Source organism: Chelonia mydas, chromosome 3 (genome assembly GCF_015237465.2).
Source record: "Chelonia mydas isolate rCheMyd1 chromosome 3, rCheMyd1.pri.v2, whole genome shotgun sequence".
Lineage (NCBI taxonomy): Eukaryota > Metazoa > Chordata > Testudines > Cheloniidae > Chelonia > Chelonia mydas.
Genome location: NC_057851.1, coordinates 72242030 through 72261816, shown reverse-complemented (window position 1 = coordinate 72261816; position 19787 = coordinate 72242030). Strand labels below are relative to the sequence as shown.

The 19787-nt window shown below is 46.4% G+C and overlaps 1 protein-coding gene and 1 long non-coding RNA gene across 2 annotated transcripts; one reads left to right on the top strand and one right to left on the bottom strand.

Moving 5' to 3' along the window:
• Positions 1-493: 493 nt before the first annotated feature.
• On the top strand, positions 494-5784 carry LOC119565689. The gene is made up of 3 exons (XR_005224500.2): positions 494-2632; positions 3532-3659; positions 3743-5784. It is a non-coding gene; the product is annotated as an uncharacterized LOC119565689 (long non-coding RNA).
• A 7262-nt stretch (positions 5785-13046) lies between these two features.
• POU3F2 (POU class 3 homeobox 2) lies at positions 13047-17453 on the bottom strand. Its single transcript, XM_037894501.2, has one exon. The coding sequence runs from the start codon at positions 17362-17364 to the stop codon at positions 16120-16122; it is 1245 nt and encodes a 414-aa protein (XP_037750429.1). The 5' UTR covers positions 17365-17453; the 3' UTR covers positions 13047-16119.
• Between the last annotated feature and the right edge of the window lie 2334 nt (positions 17454-19787).

The following is a 19787-nucleotide window of genomic DNA, read 5'->3' as shown; positions in this document are numbered from 1 at the left end:
ATTTGTCAAAGGAGTGAGTACTTCTTCATATTCTGTCACCTGATAGCAAGAAGGAAATCTTATGCTGAAATAAAGAGCTCCTTTGAGTCTCCTCAGATAGGTGGTCAATAGGGAGCTGGCCAGCTACAAGCACTTTCACACATCTTTCAATCCAATCAAGAGTCCAAATACAAACTCCCCAAGCCAGAGATATCATATAAATGTATGGCCCCTGCATGAGGAGTTTAGGCCCATGCACCAATTAATAGATTACATTCATCCATATATGCAGATTATCTATGACAAATATCCAACCCATATTTTTTAATGTTAATATCAAATCATCCAAGTATACTTTAATGGAAGTTACTAATAAAAATTGAAAATAGTATTTGCTTTACTTAAATGTTTCAGAACATAATTTGCGAGAGATTGTGAAAATGTACCATTTCTTCTGCACTAAGAAGGAGAATAGAACTCCCTAGTAACTTTCCTCAGGGCAGCATTTTCCCCAGAAGCGTCTCTGGGGATGGCCCTTTAAATCTGGCAGAGTCAAGCAACTGCAGCCCTAAAGTGACCATTTTGTAGCTGTTGGCTGCATCTCTCTCCCAGAGGGAAAGTACCTGTTATGTTTTCCTTTATTGCTGAAGAGATGGGCACAGTCTTGTAGACCACAGCAGAGTGGAGACTGTTTATAGAAACAGCGATGTGGTATCTGTTGGTTAAGTAAATTGTAGTGCTGGAGTACATGCATTTTGTGATTGTAACAGGAAAAGGAGTTGGGCAAACACACTGTATGTATAAAAATTATTCTTGCTGTGTTGGCTAAGGTGTTAAGATCCTGCTGGTCCATCAGGATTGCTTGTTCCTCACGTTAGAACATTCACTATTGTCATATTCTACTATAATGATACTTACCAATTCTGTAGTGCTTTAAACCTGAGCATCTCTGAGCACTTTACAGATATTTAGGTCCTGATTCAGTAAAGCCCTTAAGCTTATGCTTAACTTTAAGAACATGCTTTAATTTCATTGATTTAAGAACATGTGCTACCCATCTGTGTGTCTGTAGTCACTTGTCTTAAACTTAGATTGTACTCTCTTTGAGCAGGGACCATCTTTTTGTTCTGTGTTTTTACAGTGCCTAGCACAGTGGGGTCCTGGTCCATGACTCGGGCTCCTAGGTGCTATGACAATACAAATAATAAATAAGAAGTTACACATGTTTAAGCACTTTGCTAAATTTGACTTTTAATCATTAAGGCCCAGACCTAAAATCTCTGTGAGGTAGGTTTAGTGGTTTACATTTGAAAAAGCCTGTAACTTGCCCAAGATCAAACAGCTATAAGCTCCGGACCATACTTTGTTTTTATCCTGTTTAGTAAAAAAAATTACTAATAAATGCTAGTCTGGATTGGACAGCTGAAATCAGGAATGTAGACAAAACTACTATCACTGGACCTATACGTTGCATAGATATGGATTAAACACTGACACTATTTGCTAAAATTGCAGGGCAGGAAAGGTCAACCACATCCAGTTCCTCAGACTCGCTATGGAAATCCAAGGGGAGAGTATGTTATGAATCCTAGTACACTTTTATCATCCTAAGTGTTCCTGAAACTCTTTTTTAGGCTCTTTTCTTCTGCTTCAAAAGGGTGTATAATCATAGTGGTATCCTGTCTACTGTAGACTGAGCTATATTAACAGAACACATTTAATTTAGGGCTTAGATGGAGCTATAGTCCCTTTGTACCAATCAATAATTTATCCACTGTTTCCCCTTTCTGTATTAGGCAATGCTTTTACATATATATATAAAATAAGTATTAAATAAAATTAGGTAGAAATAATCAGAGTTGATCATCTCAGTATCAGTTATGGGCATGTAACCGATATTGAGCTGATCAACTCTGATTATTTCCACCCAATTTTATTTAATATTATAGTGCTTGTCCATTTGATTCAATAACCTTATTTGTCTAGTCTTTCATTTTCTCTCTCAACTACTTAATTTTTTATTCTCTGCACCTCAGTTTGCTGCTTGGATTAGTGGGAGACTGAGACACCAGACTGAATATCAGTGAGAGACGGTGTAAAGTTCAAACGGTAAGTCTTTTCTACCTGCTTTGGTGAACCAAATTCTGTCATAGCATTTTGAAAAGGGGTTTGGGGTTTTTTTTTTTTTTTTTTTTTACAAATACTTATAATGGGAGTAAAATAAACAGCTTAGGTAGTGTAACAAAAGCAGTAAAGATATGAAACCAATGGTATTATTGACAAAAATATCTGAATGGGAATCTGTAGAAAGGCTTAATAGCCACTGCAGATACACCACAGCTCATTGATGAACTGGTAACTCTAAGTTTAAAGTCACTTGCCATAAATACAAGCAAGAGATGAAAACTCCTGAAAAACATTTCCATTTTAAGAGGGAGGTTTATTAAATTCTAATAGTGTTTGTGTTTCCTTTGTATTGCAGAGTAGTTGGACAGAGGAGGGCAGCTTACTTGTCCCAGCACCATTAGACATGGGATGGAATCATGGTCCTATTGAATTCCATGGGAGTTTTGCCATTAACTTTAATGGGGCAAGAATTTCACCCAACTCCTTCCATTGAACTTGATAAATGGACTTCAGTAGGGACAGAGAGGTAGGCCAGCCCTCAGTACATTTGAAAATCTCACTCATAGAGTCCAAACTCAGAGAAGCTGAGCAAGCAGGACCTAGTTGGAGCAGGAATGATTTTCTTAAGCGGGACAGGAACATATGGTTGTCAGGAAATTTTGATATATTTGGTGAAGAGTTAAGTCTTAAAACAGCAGCCTGGCTCAGAACCTGAAGACAGCTGCTTACCTGAAGTTCTGTTGTATTATATTTGTGAGTTATCAAAATTATCTCAAAATCCCTGTTGGAGAGCGTAGATTCTTGCCAATAAAATTAGACTTGGATTGCAATCCTGGATCTTTGTCTACTCATTTATCTCCCAACAAGGAAATAAACCACTGGGAACTGGCCGTTGAGCCTCCTGGAGCCTTCAGCCATGTGTTCCCCTAATTCAGGAAGCACTTAGATTGTGGTGCGCCGATGGATGTTGTAGAAAAACTGTAAATTGAGAGAAATTTAAAGGACACTTTATTTGTGTTTAAAGTTTCTTGCCCTTTTCTGAGGACAGATCAATTTGAAAACAGAAACCTGTATAAACTAATAAGGAGAGTTGAACGGAATAAGCAGCTGGGTTACATTTCTGCAGCTGGGGTTAGAGAGTGCCGAAAGATTACACCTATACCAACTTTGTATGAAAAATGAGTCAGTCACATCTAGAGATATCTCTAAGAATCCTCTGGCTCCCCCCACCCACAGTTTTTAAACCAGCCCTGTGCATAGATGGTTGTGGTGTTGTTTCTTGAGGGGAAGGATGTAGAAGCAGAGGGAATTGTTTCATGGGGCCTGCCCAAATATGCTAAGTCTGGCTATGAGTCCGCATCTGTCTTCCCTGCCAGAAGGTAGCCTCTCAGCTCTTTTTCAAGAAAATGAACTTCATTTTTGCAGGGCTCCTGGAGGAGAGAGTAGCAGTTTGGTGGCTCTGGCTTGCACATGGACCTGCTGTAAATGGCCACGCAGAAGCTGCAGAGAAGGAATGACCATCAGAAATGGCCTATATTCTAGGAACCCCTGAGGTATGTCAGTCTGTTATTCCTGCAGCTTGAAAGAACATAAATCATTCCCCTCTTTTGTACTCAGACTTATGCTATTCCTACAGGGACGCATCTTACCAGGAGAAAGCTGACTCCAGAGTGCTCAGCCTCTATGGAGCTGGAGAAGGCCTTAGCTAGGCAAAGGGATGCCCTTTTCTTGCACTGGATAGCCCCTACCTGAATAGGCTGCTGATGGCTTCCTTCATGCCCCAGCCAAGTTTTCTTCCTTGTCCCCCCGCGTGGAGGGCAGCACCCGGCTGTGCATATTACAGCCCAACGCCGATTGTAAGGGGCAATGCTCTACTGCGGCCAAGGTATTGATTCAGCCCCTCTTGTTCTGCTTTTCGGGGACCTACCTCGCTGGCTGGCTAAGGCCAGAGAGCACTTGCCCCTGGTTGGGTGTGGGGGCAAGGCAGCCTCGGGCACGCATGTGTCTTCCCCACTGCTGGCTCGCTGCTGCCCCTCGCGTGCCTCGGCTCGTGGCCAAAGCACGTCCCCAAAAGTTGTCCTGGCTGCTGCAAGCCACGCGCGGGAGCCCATCTGTTCTGCCGCAGAACTCCGCGGGCGCCGTGCAAACGGACAACAATCGCACACCGCGCCTGGAGCCGTCACCCCGGCGGGGTGCAGAGCCCCGTGTGCATCACCACTGCGGGGGGCGGGGGGTCTGTAACATTGTGCGTTACCGGTTACAGCCAGGATCTCCCGGCTCAGCAAGCAAAGGAGCGATTAAATATTTACTGCTATCCGGGCCCTGCTTTTCGGAAGTGTGTTCGTGTTGGGGGGCGCGGATATTTTGCGGGGAGTCATGTCAGCTCTTGTATATCCCTTTGTCAGTGCAAGCACTCCAGCAAGAGAAAGAAAGGAAAGTCTGAAAGGAAAGGCCGAAATTAAAGCAATCAGAGGGTTGGGTTTTTTTGTTTGGTTGGTTTTTTTTTTTTTGCAAGCAGTGTTTCCACTGATTGTGTTTTACACCGAGATAATTCGCTCTAGAATTAGACCTTGGAGAAAACTTTACAACAACAGTAACAACAACAACAACAACAACAGAAAGCAAGAGACAAAAAGTCCGCATGATTACTGGGGAGACCGCATAACTTAGATTCACCCTCGAGATAAGAAGAGGAAGTGAAACTCATTAGGGCTAGTGAATAGACAGGGCTCTCGCTGAATTGTTATTTAGATGCCTTGCGAAGGGAAGGTCGAATTATTTGATCAGACTATCGAACATGTTCCGGAATTGAAGGTTGATGTGAAAAGAGATAGCGAGTGGTTGAGTTGAATGAGTAGTTCCCCTCCGCAGCCCTGCTCCTGGCATAAGAAAGGGGAATCGCTAGACCGGGGGTGAGGACAGGTTTGCGTAAAACGACCTCTCCCATTTGTTTGTTACCAGTGGTCGCGGATGGTTAAGTAAATACCAGCTGCTGCCCCATGAAGAGAAGTACAACTGTTCGCCCTAGAAGGGCGCCGCTGCTATCGTGATTAATGCAACGGGATTAATTCAGCTGTCGCTTTTGGACCAGACAAACTCAAAGACCTGATCCAAAGCCCCAGCCTTAGTCCAATAACTAGAGATTTAAACGGACTTTGGCTCAGGCCCTAAACACTGAACTGGATGGCAAACTATTCCTGCCGTGATGGCCATCAAACTCAATGTAGTAAATATTTCCCCCTCTAAGTAGCTATTCAGAGATGAATTCAAACTTGCTCGTGTCTCCGACTGGGCAGTGATGCAGTAATAGAGCCGGATTCTGCTGTAAAATAAATCTTTCCGGACCTCAACCCAACACCCCCCAGATGAATGCACGTTAAGTACTTTGCTTTAGTACCATACAACGCTGCGTGGATCTGAGGGGTTCCGTTTACTCTGCCCCGCCGAAGAGCACCCCCCCCCATGCCGGTAAAGAGGGCGCAGTTTTCTGAAAATAACGTTCTTTGGGAATCGGTCCATCTGGTGGGCGGTCACTGGTTATAACCTGCCCCTAGGGACAGTACCCGAGGGCCAGTCGCTGTCAGGCGAACTGCTGCGTGCTGAAGTTCCCCCGAGCCCAAGCCCTGCGCTGACTTCACGCCAGCCACACCCGGCTCCACGTTCTCTGCTCCCGGGGAACATCGGGGCCCCGCCAGCGCCCGCCGGGCACCAGAGCGCAGCTGGCCCAGGGCGGGTGTCGTTCCATCTGGGATCCGCTTCAAAGCGGATCAGGAGCTTCAAAAAGCTTCTCACCTGCGCTATGAGACGCAAAGCGCAAGGGGCTCTGTGACCCCGCTGGCTCGCCCTGCCTCGGCGGGGGTGTGTGTGTGGAGGGGGGGGCAGTTCCTTCGCCCTTCCTTCCACCCACTGGGGTTAAGTTTCATGACGCTAGCCCGGCTGCAGCCACTGGCCAGGCCTAGGCTTGCCCGGAGCTTAGCCAAACGGACCCGGGCCAATCGAGGGTTTTGCTCAGATTTGAGCAGGCGAGAAGAGGCAGCGCCAACGCGCCAATTGCAGCTGTGGCCGCTGTGGGGCGCCCAAGATCCACTTTCTGACCTCCCTGCTGCCGGGAAAGAAATCCCCCCGAACAGATGCACCGGGCAGGGGCTGAAGGGGAGGGGGGAGCTTTATTGTCTAGTACACTCGCGGGGGACACTTTGTTACATAACAGAGCCAGCGAGGGGGGAGGGGACAGCGTGGCACAATACACTCTCCGGGAAAGGATAAATCCGGGGCCGCTCCGGCTACAGCAGAGCGCCTTAATGGCCGAGGGACACGGACCGTCCCTTGGAAACGCCTCAGGCAGCCCCGGCTCCAAATGCTGCGAGTCTCTCGGGGAAGGGGGAAGCAGACTCTCCCCCACCCCCTTCCTGGGACTGACCCCCCAGGGGTGCCTGCCCCGCCCCAACTCCCAGCAGCAGCCGCCTGGCTCGCGCAGGGCGCTCTCCCTCCCTCTCCCCCGCCCCGGGGATCCTCCCTGCCTGCAGCCGAGTCCCCTGAAGCAGCTTTGCAAGCTCCCGACCGCGGCGGGGGGGCTCTGAAGGGTCTGGCTGGCCGGGGAGGCATCGCCTGGGCTAAAGAGCCGAGCAGCCAGGCTTTGGGAGGGCGCCGTTTCCTTTCAATGCGGGGCGGAGCAGCCGGGTCCGCTCGGGGCTCTGGACTCTCCAGCCCCACCCGGAGCTTCCCCCGGCAGCCCCGTGCAAAGGCGGAGACGCGCTGCCCCCAGCTCCCGGCACCAGCAGCAGAGGAGCCGGTTTCACCCGCGCCACCGGCTTGGGGGCGGCGGTTTTAAGGAACCTCAGCAGCCGCGGGGTCATTGGGAACAGGCTCTTTGAGGTTCTCCCCTTTGTGCGGCGTTTCTTAGGGCCGGGCACTCGGGAAAGGGTTATGGACGGGGCTTCAGAGCCCGGCTAATCCTAGTGTAAATGTAAGCAAGCTAGGCCGGAGAGTCCCCTATGGAACGCCACAATTTCCTTCCACATCTGGACGGCTACGAATTCACTGGCCATTCCCCCCTATGTATATGTACCAAACCACAGCAAGGAGGGGAAAGCCACCAATAAAAGCGGCGTGTTTCTTATTCAGAAGTAGCCAGTCTCTATTTCTGCAGACGGAGCGGGAGGCGAGTTGCATCCAAATTGCTCGCTTTGTAGTATCCTCATTTTCAGGGCCTCGCAGATAAACACCAAAGGTAAAAACAAAAAGTCTATTGGATCAATAGGCAAGATGGTTATTTAGATAACGAATTAATCCCCCTGCTGGACTTGCGATGCTCAACTTTGAACCCCTTCCCATTCTTAAAAAAAAAAAGTGTTTAAAGAAAAAAGTCTCCAACGGGATTAAGGGTTTAATTACAATTCCCTATCGAAGTAACGTGTTTGATGAACTGATCTTATCAGTTAATAGTAACATTAATTTAAAGCTTATGAAATGGATTTCCAGAAAATATACTCCAGATAGCTTTTTAAAAAGTAAATGCTACGATCATTATACGCCAAAGCACTGAGGAACGGGAGCCCGCATTGCACTGTGTGGGCTACAAGGAATTATTGATGATAGTTCGAAATCTAGCGTTTAAAATATATCTGTATGGTTGGGGCAAAAAAAAAAAATCTATCCGAAAAAATGGAAGCTCTTTCAAGTTGGGGGAACAGATCAAAGTTGCCGCTCACCGAGGTTGATAATGTTCATTATACTTTTCGCCCGCACTATAGTCAAGAGAAAAATAAAGTAATTGGAACATGCATCAACAGTTTCCCATGATATAAGAGTTAAAAGAAGTAACAGAACTAATCACTGTCTCCTCAAATCAAGTAGAAAACATTTCAATGCACTAATTAGAGTAATTAGAATAATAAGACTGCCTATATGTGGTAAGACAATGTGTACAAACAACTTTATTTAATGTATACTGGTAATCAGCGATGCGTGCGTGCTTGAATGCTTAGTGCAATAAAACTAACCCCCGTCCGCCCAAACAATCAAATACAAATTAGTTTAATGATTGTGCCTGCTTGAATGTCTTAGAAATCCACAGGCAGAGGGAAATAAATAGCACCATCCTTGTTTGTATGTCTCCCCTACTGACCAAGGAGCTGATGCCTCCATGGACTTGGCAATGAATGACTGCAGACATGAATGAACCAAGGAGGGAAAGAGAATTAATGAATGACTCAGGCAGCCTAAGACAAGCCCTAACTTTCATAAGAATCTCTTGCAAGTTCTGGAGTGAGGGAGAGAGGGCATTTTACAAACAGTTTTGCAGCGTGGCCTCTGCCCGAGTTTCTCCCCTTAAACACTAAAGCCAGAACTGCCACCCTTTTAGAACCAGCCAAGAAATCTCTACCGCAAGCCACTGGCAGCAGACCTACGGCCTGGCATCCTTTTAATACGCTCCTGATCGGCTTTTTTTATTTGTTTTAAATATCGTTGTTCCAGTCATACGGGCTGTCTGACCACCTCCTTTTGCCAGTGACCTCTCTACATTACTCAAACGCGCCTGCAATGCTGATGATAACTCTCGCAAACACTAGTTGGGATAAGATGCAGTTGCTCTGGTTAAATTCTGCTATTCTAACGGTCAGCTATGCCCCTGAAATCCTTGGGGGACACAGCAGAGTCGTAGCTGAGACTTATAGAGCAGACAAATTGCATGCACAGTATGTTAGTCTAACTTCATTTTGTATTCGCCTGATTACTTGCCCGCGTATCCGGAATGGGGTACAAACAGCGTCGCAGAGTGAGGACATTTTCCTTCCCCCTTTAGGTTTCATGAAGAATAAGGTCAAATTTAGCTGGCCGAGCTGGGTCAGGGTCCTACGTCTGAGTTGTGAAACGGGTCTATTTTAGCGTGTTTTCCATTTGTAAATTGATTTTTATATTTGATTTTCCTTTCCCGGTCTGGCGTGTGGGCCGCTGTTAGCTACTGTTGTTTGCATCCTGCTTAAAAGCTCTTTGGCACACCCAGCAGAAATGATCAGGAGCATCCCATCGTGTTTTACCGCTGTTTCGTTCGGGGTTTAAAGTCAGCAGCGATGGCTGCTCCAAAGCGCCTAATAACTGCGATCACCTTTCCGCTCATTCCCCCCCCCCCCACCCCGGGTAGTTTATTTTGAACAAAGGGTACACATTTCCCCCAACAGGGATTTTAGGAGATCTCGCTCCTTTTGGCAGCCCACTGCAAAACTGTCTCCACCCTCATTCAGTGGAGCCCGCAGAATTCTACATTTTTGTCCCCGTATGGACTCGATTTACCGCCCCCGTCCTCCAAAGGGGAAAGGGGACTAGCCTGTGCCATAATATTGGCAGCGAAAATCCGTTGCTATCGAGAGACTCCTGCAAATCTGTAGGCACAACATCTCCGATGGGTTTACAGGGTGTGGTATAGGCTCAACTTTATGGGCTGCATATGGCATAACCAATCCCCCAGTGTTTGAAGCGCTGTATGAAAGCTGGGCACAACTGGGAGTTTATAAGACAAGGGTTAATAGACGCTTATGTTTGTCTCTTTGGACTTTGTAGCTCTCGAAAAGGGACTTTTAACTTAGGCTAAACTATTTTATTAAAATCCACGCAAAACAATTTTGACTATTTTTACCGCCATGGTAACTTTTTAAATGAGAGGCATACATTGGGAAGGAGCTTGTGCTTTTCTCTTAATGCTTTCGAAACTATGATTACCCTCTCCCCTCCCCCCCCCCCCCAACATGCTCTTCAAAGTACAACAAAGTGCATCAACTGCTAGGCTGAATGCTGCTGAGCTGTAATTTGATTGCTGTTGTTTAATACATTCGGAACATAATGGAGAGTCGACTGTAGTCTAGGGAGGCGAGTGTACAAATACTCGAACTTCCAAGTTATTGAACAGAACTTTGTAGGATTGTGCTTTTCCATTTACAGATTTAAAAAGGAACTTTTTCAAGAAAAAGGCGTTTCCTTCCAAAACAATGTAACCAAACACTTAAGAGAGGCGCCTCCCCCCTCCCCCCAAATATCGCTTTTGATGAGCAGGTTTCCGAGGGAAGGTAAAACTGCCTCCGAATTAAAACACTTAAAACACTCATTTAAAAATATCCCTAAAGAAAATTGTAGGCAACTTTTCCTCCTTTCCAGAATAGCACGGCATCACAATGCTTTAAAGGAGCCCCTCTCTTTTTAAAGGGCGGGGGAGATCCGTATTAGAAAAGGGAGCGGAGATTTGTTTATAACCGACAGTTGATTTTCATTTAAAATATTTGCGGTAAGATCTCAGTTCACCAGCTACATCCCCCCCCAAACCAACATATTGTTCAGAGAGTCGGCTGCCAATGGGCACTTACGGCTCCCCCTTCTTTCTGTGGGAAAAAAAATCTGTGACATCTGCCTCTTTTGGGGGGTATTTATTTGGGTAATTCTAATGCGCTAACTTTCCATATTTTACACATACAGTTCATTCTGCTCTCAAGACGGGCTCACCATAATGGGCAGCTGTATAAAGATAATTTTCTCTCCCTACTAGAATGGAATATGCACGTTTTCCTTGAACACCAGAACAAAGAGCTATAAAAGCTCCGAAAGACGTGGGTGGAATAAACTTTAAGAAAGAGGTGGATTTCTGCTCCTCAGTTAATTGGTCTCTCTGTAGAGGATCTGTCCTTGATTTACAAATAACCCATTTTAATTATATCAAAAGCAAAAACGCCATGGACAGGAAAGAAAGAAAGCGACACAGGCTGCGACTGAATTTTTGTTGGGGGTTTCTTTGTTTTGGAGTTTACAGCTGTGTAATATAAATGACAGAGTTAATTCAAAGAAAGTGAACTTTGTCGCTGTTAAAGCCAATCTGGTGGAGAAAGAAGAAACGAGCGTGCTAACATAAATGTGTGTGTACATAGCCACATATGGACATAGTTAGACCCTGATTTGCTCGCACGCGCATATGGCCTTGTAGATGTATAACCCATTTTAAATGAGTGTAATTTACATATTCACTTGTCACATGGGGCAAACAAAACGTAAACATAAAACTGCAACTTAAGAAAATAATAAAAATTCGGCAGAGCGAACCAGCTTTCGATTTTCTTAAAACACCAGGATAGAAGGAGGCATAAACTCCTCTTTTTAAAATCTAGCTTTTCTGCAGGTTCCTATTCGATCGGGTTTGGGCCGCAAAAATTGTGCTAGTCCACAGGATCTCCAACAACCGTACTGTAGCTCCTTTTTCTGTTTTATTTTTAAAATAAAGCTAAACTGAATATAGGGTTTGGTTTGTTTTAGTCTATCTATAGATCTCTTTATGAAAAAGAAATTCACGAGCAAGTACTGCAATAGCCTGGCCTTATCATATATATATCTACCAAGCCCCTCTTCTGCATTCCACCAAGGCTTCTGCAGCCAATTCGCCAGATATTGGAGACTCTTTCTCGTTCTTTTTCTCTACAACTACCGCAGTTCTTCCCCTCGACCCCCTTCTTCGGTTCGTGCCTAGGACTCAGGCTGGATTTCTAAAGCCCCCCCACAAACCAGAAGATCGAGGAATGAAATGAGAGCCGAGCCAAGCCATTCTCCACGCAGAAGTGAAACTTACTCCGCGGGGTCTGGGTTGCAACCAAATATTTGGTGTTGCTACTCAGATAATATTGGCTGCTTCTCAGCTACTCGGTGCCTTAATAGCAAGGGAAAATAAAAGGCCTTTATAATAATAATAATAATTAATAATATAATAAAAATCTAATTCTGCCTGCAGGCTTCGGCCTCCTTTAGAGGGAGTGAGCAGAGGAAATCGCATCTTGTTGTTGAGATCTGATCTATAAAGCAAGGTCTCTGATAGAAATCGGTGCTTCAACCCAGCTCTAAACCCCACATAGTGTTAAGGTGCTATATTTCCTCTAATCTGCAGGAAACTCTGCAGCCCTAGTAATTGTTTCTTTGTAATTTTTGCTTAATTTACCAATAGCAAAATAATGATCCAAAGTTCCTAGTTTGCATGAATGGGGTGGGTTTTTTTTTTTTGTTTGGGTTTTTTTTTTTTTGAGGGGGTGGTGGTGAAAGCTTGTTCATTGTGGCTAGAGGGGAAAAAGTCTTTGGAAAGATGCTCATCTCCTTCCAGTGCTACTCTACTCTGTGTTTAAAAAAATAGTCCAGTTATCAAACTCCGGTTAACCTGGAGCTGCTCAAACTAGAGGTGCAGGGGCTGGAGTGGGGAGGCAGACTGTTGCTCCGCTATGAAAGGCAGGTATCCATCAAAGTCACATCTTGTCCAGCTGCCACGTGATTGTTTCGAGTTAACCAGGGCCTGTTGTCAGAAGCAAATATTTCCTCCAAGTCCACCGAAATGTCCTGCAGAGGGCAGATGCTGCTTGTTTTCTGCAGACAGTTCTCTGGAATATTGACCTAGGACTTTAAATCCATACCCAGCTTAAACACTTTACCCATCAGCATGTCTGTGGCCACAAAACACCTCGCTCCCGAGCTACAGATAAGATCATTTAGCCGAATCTGTTTGGGACGAGTGTAGTATTGACTAGGGGTTAGAAAAGATGATGAAATCTAACACGCCTAGAAACTAGCGTTAAAAGGGGGATATTGTATTTATGAAACCGAGCAAACCAAAAAGGATTTTAACACATGAGCACGTGTTAACACTGCTCAGTTTGATTTCGCCCACCAGTAAGCCAGGCTCCAAAAGGGGCTCCTTTAACATGGAGCTCTTTCACTTGAAAGTGACCAATTTGTTACAAACAGCGCAGCTGTATCTAACCGCCTCCCCCACCCGCCCGCCATCGCCATTGCTAGACTACTTGTTACTTTTTTATACAGCATTGTTCCTCTATACGCTCTTCAGGGCCACTGGAACCAACTAACACTTCGCTTTCTAAATCGATTCAAAATTCAGCTCGTTTTCCCAACCCAGAGAGACAGTGTACATGTCAACACTGGGCGTTCTCGGCGTGTGCATCCCCCCCAGAGGTCACTGGACAGCTCTTTTCTTTAAATCTAGTTGTTTTTAACAGGACTCCTTATAATTAAGCTCCGCCTTTGCTCTTAAATTAAGAGCTGACTAGAGAGGAGCAAATATTCGCCACCTCTCCCACATGCTTTCAAAGAGAACGGGACTGCTGGCTTCGAAAGCAGAGCTCTTTAGAGAAGCAGCAAAAGAAGGACACTCCTACAATCATGGGATTCAATGCTTAAAAATATACTGCCCCGGTTAGATTTGGCAAGACAAACTGAGAACGGCCTGGTGTGCTAACCTAAAAGACTCTGGACGTTATAAACGGAGGACCTGTCGATATATCCAGAACACTTACTCCAAAATCCCATTAAGTACAAAGGAAGTACAACTCAGTATAGATACTAGAGTGTTCGCCTCCCTTCAGATTTTAAGAACTATGCAAATCAATGCTATCTTTAAAAACAAATTACAGATATTTCAATAAGTAGAACAAACTATGAAGGTATTGTGCATTTCTGTTTTATGTAGATAATAAAATATTACTTTAACATAAATATATAAGGATCTCTGCGTTTTTATTTTTCCCCACAAGCACATCCAAATGTACCAAAACAAAGTATTTTTAGAGACGGAAACAAAATAATAATTAAAAAAAATTACATCCCATATAGATTTCGTTTACCTAGTCATTTAAAGCTACAGAAAAACAGTTTCCAGAACCTGTTTGCTTTAAAAGAAATAAATATACATTGAGGCAGGCCACTTAAAAATGATATGAAAATATTTCCCTGGGTAGCATTTAAAAAAAAAGAAACAAAGAAAAATAGACAAAGAAAACATTTAAACTATTTCTGCATTTCAAAGGACAAATATTAAACATATATACATAGTGGTAAGGTTTGCGTGGTAACTTTTTTATTATTATTTATTTTAAGTAAACCTATTTAGAGTTAGAGGCTTTTTCACAAACATCCTCTGAACTCTGTTTTTCTGACCTTACCCACATATTAACGTGTCTGAAAGTTCATTTCCTCCCTTTACCACTGGATCTGCCCTGATCTGAATCTTTCACTGGGAGCGAGTTCTCAGCACTCTAAATAGCAAGCAGCTGAATACATCCCCCCCAAAAGCTCAGTGCCTGTATCATTATGACCATCGTTGGAAAAAACAGAATAAAGGCAAATAAATACGCCTAACAGAACTCGCCATTTGCTCACCAAGAACATAAGAGACAACCAAATGTGACAGCCGCTTAAAAAGCCAGTAAGAAACGTATTCTAAAGTCCTACCTACTGAATTCACTGTTGAGCTGATCGAGAGAATGTTTCACGTTTTTCTCCATAATTGCCAAACACTCAGCTAACCAAACTTTTCAGATTATGAAAAAGCTTTTTTTCCCTATGACAGCACCCTTTTGTGCTGATTACATAGTTCATTTGTGAATTTGTACTTAGCACAGTGTAAAGTCCCCCCCGCCCCGCCATCTCCTACACAGCCACTGTTTCAAGTTTTCTCTTCTGTACTCCCCTCCATAGCCTTTTGTGTTTGTGTTTTTGGAAAGTTAACCGTTTCCCATCGAGCTAATGTCAAGAAATGCACTTTAAAGCTATCGACGAAGGGGAGAAAAGAGGAACTGAAAATGGCATTTCCCCACTCCATTTGGTCCCCCCTCCCCCAGTGAAAGAGACAAGGCTGCCCAACTTAAACTAGTCCTTTCGTGCAATGAATGGAGCAGCGAGTTGAGCAAAGGGCGTGGGGTTTTTATATATGAGCGGAAAAATAAATATGGAAAGTAAAGCAACAATAAATGCACTAGAGATATGCAGACAGAACCGTGTGCTAAGTGTTACTTATATATATGCAAGTTCTCCGTTCTTTCTGTTTATAGCTTTTTGTTGAAACTGCTCAATAAAACCAAGTTCAGAGGCTGACATCAGCACATATACTCCAGTGCTATGTAATTAGGAATACTAAAAGCACACAGAGAACTTTACATATGGGGTGTCTGAAGTTAAATATCCCCTCCCCCCGGTTTTCTTCAAAGTGTCACTTTCTTTCTGTTGGAAAACTCTGGACATACATTTAACCTCCACAACATTTCCTCCGAGCGCTTTCACAACGGGCCTTCCTCCCTAAAATGAAGCAATTAGTCTCTATTCATTTTTCTTTTACTGTCCCCAACCCCGAAACACTGCCTGAAAATGAAGTTTACGTTATTGGTTTTCATTATTCTCTTCCAAACTGGACGCTTGCCTCTGAAGGCACGTCTTAAGCGTTTGTGAGAGTCAGATCTCTTGAAAGTGGAAGTTGTTTGTTTATATATATTTGCTATGGTAAAAGGAGAAAATAAACATTACACATATGTAAGAAGACTTGTTTATAACAAAAGGTCACATATACACATTAAGAAAGCAAGGGCTATAACACAGTAACATTTTGTAGACTGGTCAATGGTTCCCTCACGCTCACCGTGGGAAATGCAAGTCATTTGCAACATCAAGGTCGGAAAAAAATGTATTTGTTAATGTAAACTTCAATTTTCTTGCAGTGCAAATTCAAACGGTTAAATACTGTCTACATCAAAAGGGATTTATTTTTTTATTCCTAATGGGGAGCCACATCAAATAAACACAGCAGCATGTGCCTATACTGAGCATCATTCCGAGATTAAAGCTGCCTTTGTGTTTAGCAGGGCTCAGAGTCGGTTCCATTCTTGTTTCGTAATTAATTGAGGGTTTTTTTGTAAAATTTTCTCTCAGTGCCTGACACTGTGCGTGTATCTGTCTGTCTCGCGTCTGTTTGTGTGTGATACTCACTCCACTCCATTGCATGGGCACTCGCCTGTAAAGATCAAAACACATCATTTCACCTGCTACCGTTTGCGGGATAGTCCAGTGCAGGTTTTTGTGTGTGTGTGTCGTTGTTCTGTTTTTAAGATAGGAGAAAACGTTAAAAAAACAAAACAAAACAAAAAAACAATCAAAAGTTGGGGGAGTGGGAATGGGGGGGGACAATTCCCCCCCGCCAACCCCCATGTGAGTTCACTGCACAGGCGTCTGCACCCCGTGGTGTGGTGGAGTGTCCCTACTTGCCCCATATACATCCTCGGCCCCGGGCAGAGTCCCTCCCGGGGGAGTCATGCGTTTCTCTTTCTGTCTCCTGTTACAAAACCACACTCGCACCACCTCTTTCTCCAGCTGTAGGCTGTCCGCCAGCGAGGTGATCTCCTGGGCAGAGGGCTTGGGGCACTTGAGGAAGTGGCTCTCCAGGGCGCCCTTGACGCTCACCTCGATGGAGGTGCGCTTTTTCCTCTTGCGCCCCTGGGCTGCGATCTTGTCTATGCTGGTCGGGCTGCCCGAGGACGAGTCCGCCTCCTCCAACCACTTGTTCAACAAAGGCTTCAGCTTGCACATGTTCTTGAAGCTCAGCTGCAGGGCCTCGAACCTGCAGATGGTGGTCTGCGAGAAGACGTTCCCGTACAGGGTGCCCAGGGCCAAGCCCACGTCCGCTTGGGTAAATCCCAGTTTGATCCGGCGCTGCTTGAACTGCTTGGCGAACTGCTCCAGGTCGTCCGAGGTCGGCGTGTCCTCGTCCGAGTGGGGGTCGTGGTGGCCCCCGCCGCCGCCGCCCCCGGGGTGCTGCTGGTGCGGAGGGTGCGGCTGCGGGTGCCCCCCGGGGTGCTCCCCGCCGTGGTGCTGCTGCTGCCCCTGCTGCTGCTGCTCATCGTGGGCATCCCTCAGGCCGTGGTGGTGCAAGCCCGGCTGGCCGGAGCCCAGCATCCCGTTGACCGTGAAGCCCGGCGGCTGGGAGTAGAGCAGCCCCGCTTGCCCCCCGTTGGAGGAGGCCATGCTGGGCGGCAGGTGAGCCGAGGCGCCCGTCCTCCATGCCCCGGCGGCGGCGTGGTGGCTGCCGGCGTGGTGCACCAGGTGGGGCGGTCTCCCCTGCTGCTGCTGCTGCTGTTGCTGGTGCTGCTGGTGCTGCTGGAGCTCGTCCCCTCGGCCCCCGGGCTGCACCACCGAGGGCTTGATGTCCTGCTGGCCCAGGGGGCTGGTGGACCAGGGCGAGTCCCCGCCGCCGCCGCCTCCCCCGCCGTGGGACAGCGCCGTGATCCACTGGTGAGCGTGGCTGAGCGGGTGCCCGTTGCTCTGCAGCGTGTAGTCCGCCTGCACCAGCGTCTGTGCATCCCTGTAGCCGGCGCCCGGCTGCATGCTCCCCGGCGGCTCCGCATGCACCATGGAGGAGCTGGAGGTGAGCAGGCTGTAGTGGTTAGACGCTGTGGTCGCCATGACTCTCCGAGCCGGACTGATCGCTCTGGTTAAAGGAGCCGCGCATTTGACAGCTACTTTTTCGCCTCGGGCTCCTCTCTCCTCTCGCTCCCCCCCAAGTCCTCTTGGCAGAGCCCACTGCAAAGGCACGCGTCCCGGCTCCTCCCTCCCGCGCCCTCCCATTGGCTCCCACCGCTTTGATTTACGTGGAGACCTCTAGCAACCGGCTCCGGCGGAACCGCCGATTGGCCCCAGCCGCGGCGCCGACACCCCGCCCCACAACCGCTCGCTCCCTTTTTGTAACCAAACTCTAAGGGGGGAAAAGGCGCTCGGCTGCTCGCAACCACATGGACGGGGGAAGGCGGGGGGAAGATGCGGGGGAGGGGGAGGATTCTCCGCGCCCCGACAGGAGAAGCAAGTACGCTCCACTCTGGCCATACACGATGCAAGTCCTGGAGGAGATGCACGTTGTTCTCCTGTTGCTTGCATCATTGCAAACCTGCCTGGCTCGTTGCATGCTGTAAACGCTCTTTGCTGTTGTGCACGCACGCGCTGCGCAGAGCGCGAGCTGTTGAGTGGGCTATCTTTAAGCACGGCCTGCATTGCAAGGATGGCACTGGTACAAGAGTGAGATCACTTTACCACAGTAATTTGTTCGCTCTGTAAGTCACACTAGCGCTTCATCAATGCTGCTCTGTTGACTCGTGATGAATTCCCTGCCCCCCCTCTCTCGCCCTTCCTCCATCCACGCGCCGACTCCTTACGATTTTTTTTAAAATCCAACTTTGTCAGCGACAGTTTAAAAATGAACCAGAGCCTGCCGGTTTGTAGATACAAGGGAGGCGCTGGAAAGATCCGAGCGGGTGCGATTCCGCTCTAGTCTTTACACCCAGCAGCCTCGGGGAAACTCGCGGCTCCCGTGCCACAATACCAGAGGGTGATGATGCCGGGTGCTGCCGCCCTCTGGGGAGGGCAAGAGGCTCTGGAAATTCCCAACCTGCCCCAGCAGCAGGTGTTACCCGGGACAAAACACCCAGCAAAGAATTCCGGGGCTTAATACCTTGCAAATCACAAAACCACGGCAGTCCGGCGGTGTTAGACTTCCCCAGGCACCGGGGGACAGGAGTGTTTACAGATCAGCTTCAGCGACTCCGTTTTCTGCGCGCTAACAAAAAGATAAACAAGTTGCTGCCCGAACAGGAAAGAAGGACATGGTGGAACTGAATGCGGATCTCTTAGGCATGAGCGGTACTCGGGTTAGCCGTGGTAAAGAGTTCATTTCCCATTTTTAAGTGGAAACCAAAGCTTTATCTTGAAAATAAACCACTGGGGGGTAGGGGGGGCTGCGCTGTAGACTAAAAGTATCTTAATCGAAATAGTACAATAGGGCAGACTGGAGAATTTATTACTACTAATAAGAACTAGCTTACTTCTGAGAGTTGTTTATAAATCACCATACTTAACATACAGCCCTTGAAAGACTATTTGGCTGGAAATATTCCTCCATGTGAGTGTGTGGACGGGCTGGTGCAAACATATTCACAGCACAAAGAGGCTCCTTAGTGTTAGGAAACAAGGGCCCAGGCAGGAGTACCTTGCCTAGTTAGTTTAGCGGCATATTAAGAGATTGTTCAGCCAGGAGTCAACTTGGCCCAAGTGAAAATCATTTAAGCTGCAAGGAAGGGGAGATTCTGCTCGAAATTTTTCCTTTCCTGTGGTGTGAGGAAGGCAAGCAAAGGGCAATGCTGTCTGCTCTGCAGGTATCCATGAAAAGTCAGTTTATACTTTATGTCTCTGAATTGTTTCCACGGTAGAAATCATAGTTCTGATCGTGTTTTAAGGACATTGACAGTTTGATGCTGACATGCTGGTGCAGTTTGTCCAAATGAGGTACTTTATAGTCCATTGCGTGGATATAAAAACAAGCAAAACCTACAACAAACTTCCACTAAAACAACCAACAACGCCTGAACAGAATCACAGCACAGCATACACCAGGAGTAAAGCGCTGTTCTTATTTCCTATTGGACGGAAGTGCTTTTTCAAGGCTGAATTTGAAATGGATTTCCTTCACATACCTAATAAAAGTACTTCAGGACACAGGCTACAGAATGGCTTATTTGCAAGACTAGTTTTTAAAGTGTGTTTATGTGCCTCGGGGTGGTTACAAGTGTTATCCTTTGAAAGTCAACGAGAAAGCCACTTCTGCCATAACTTAATATGTGTATCTCACATATTTACCCCCAACTAATATTTCTATATGGCGAAACTTACCTCTCAAGTGGACAAAACACACAAGACACTGAGCAGAGAGCAGGCACCATACATTAGAAGTTCTGTATACGGTGAAGCAATCTGAAATCAGCCTTATGCAACTTAAAAGTTCCCTGCGTCTCTCTCCTTCCCTCCGCCCCTCCAGTTATGCACAGACTAAGAGCGAGGGA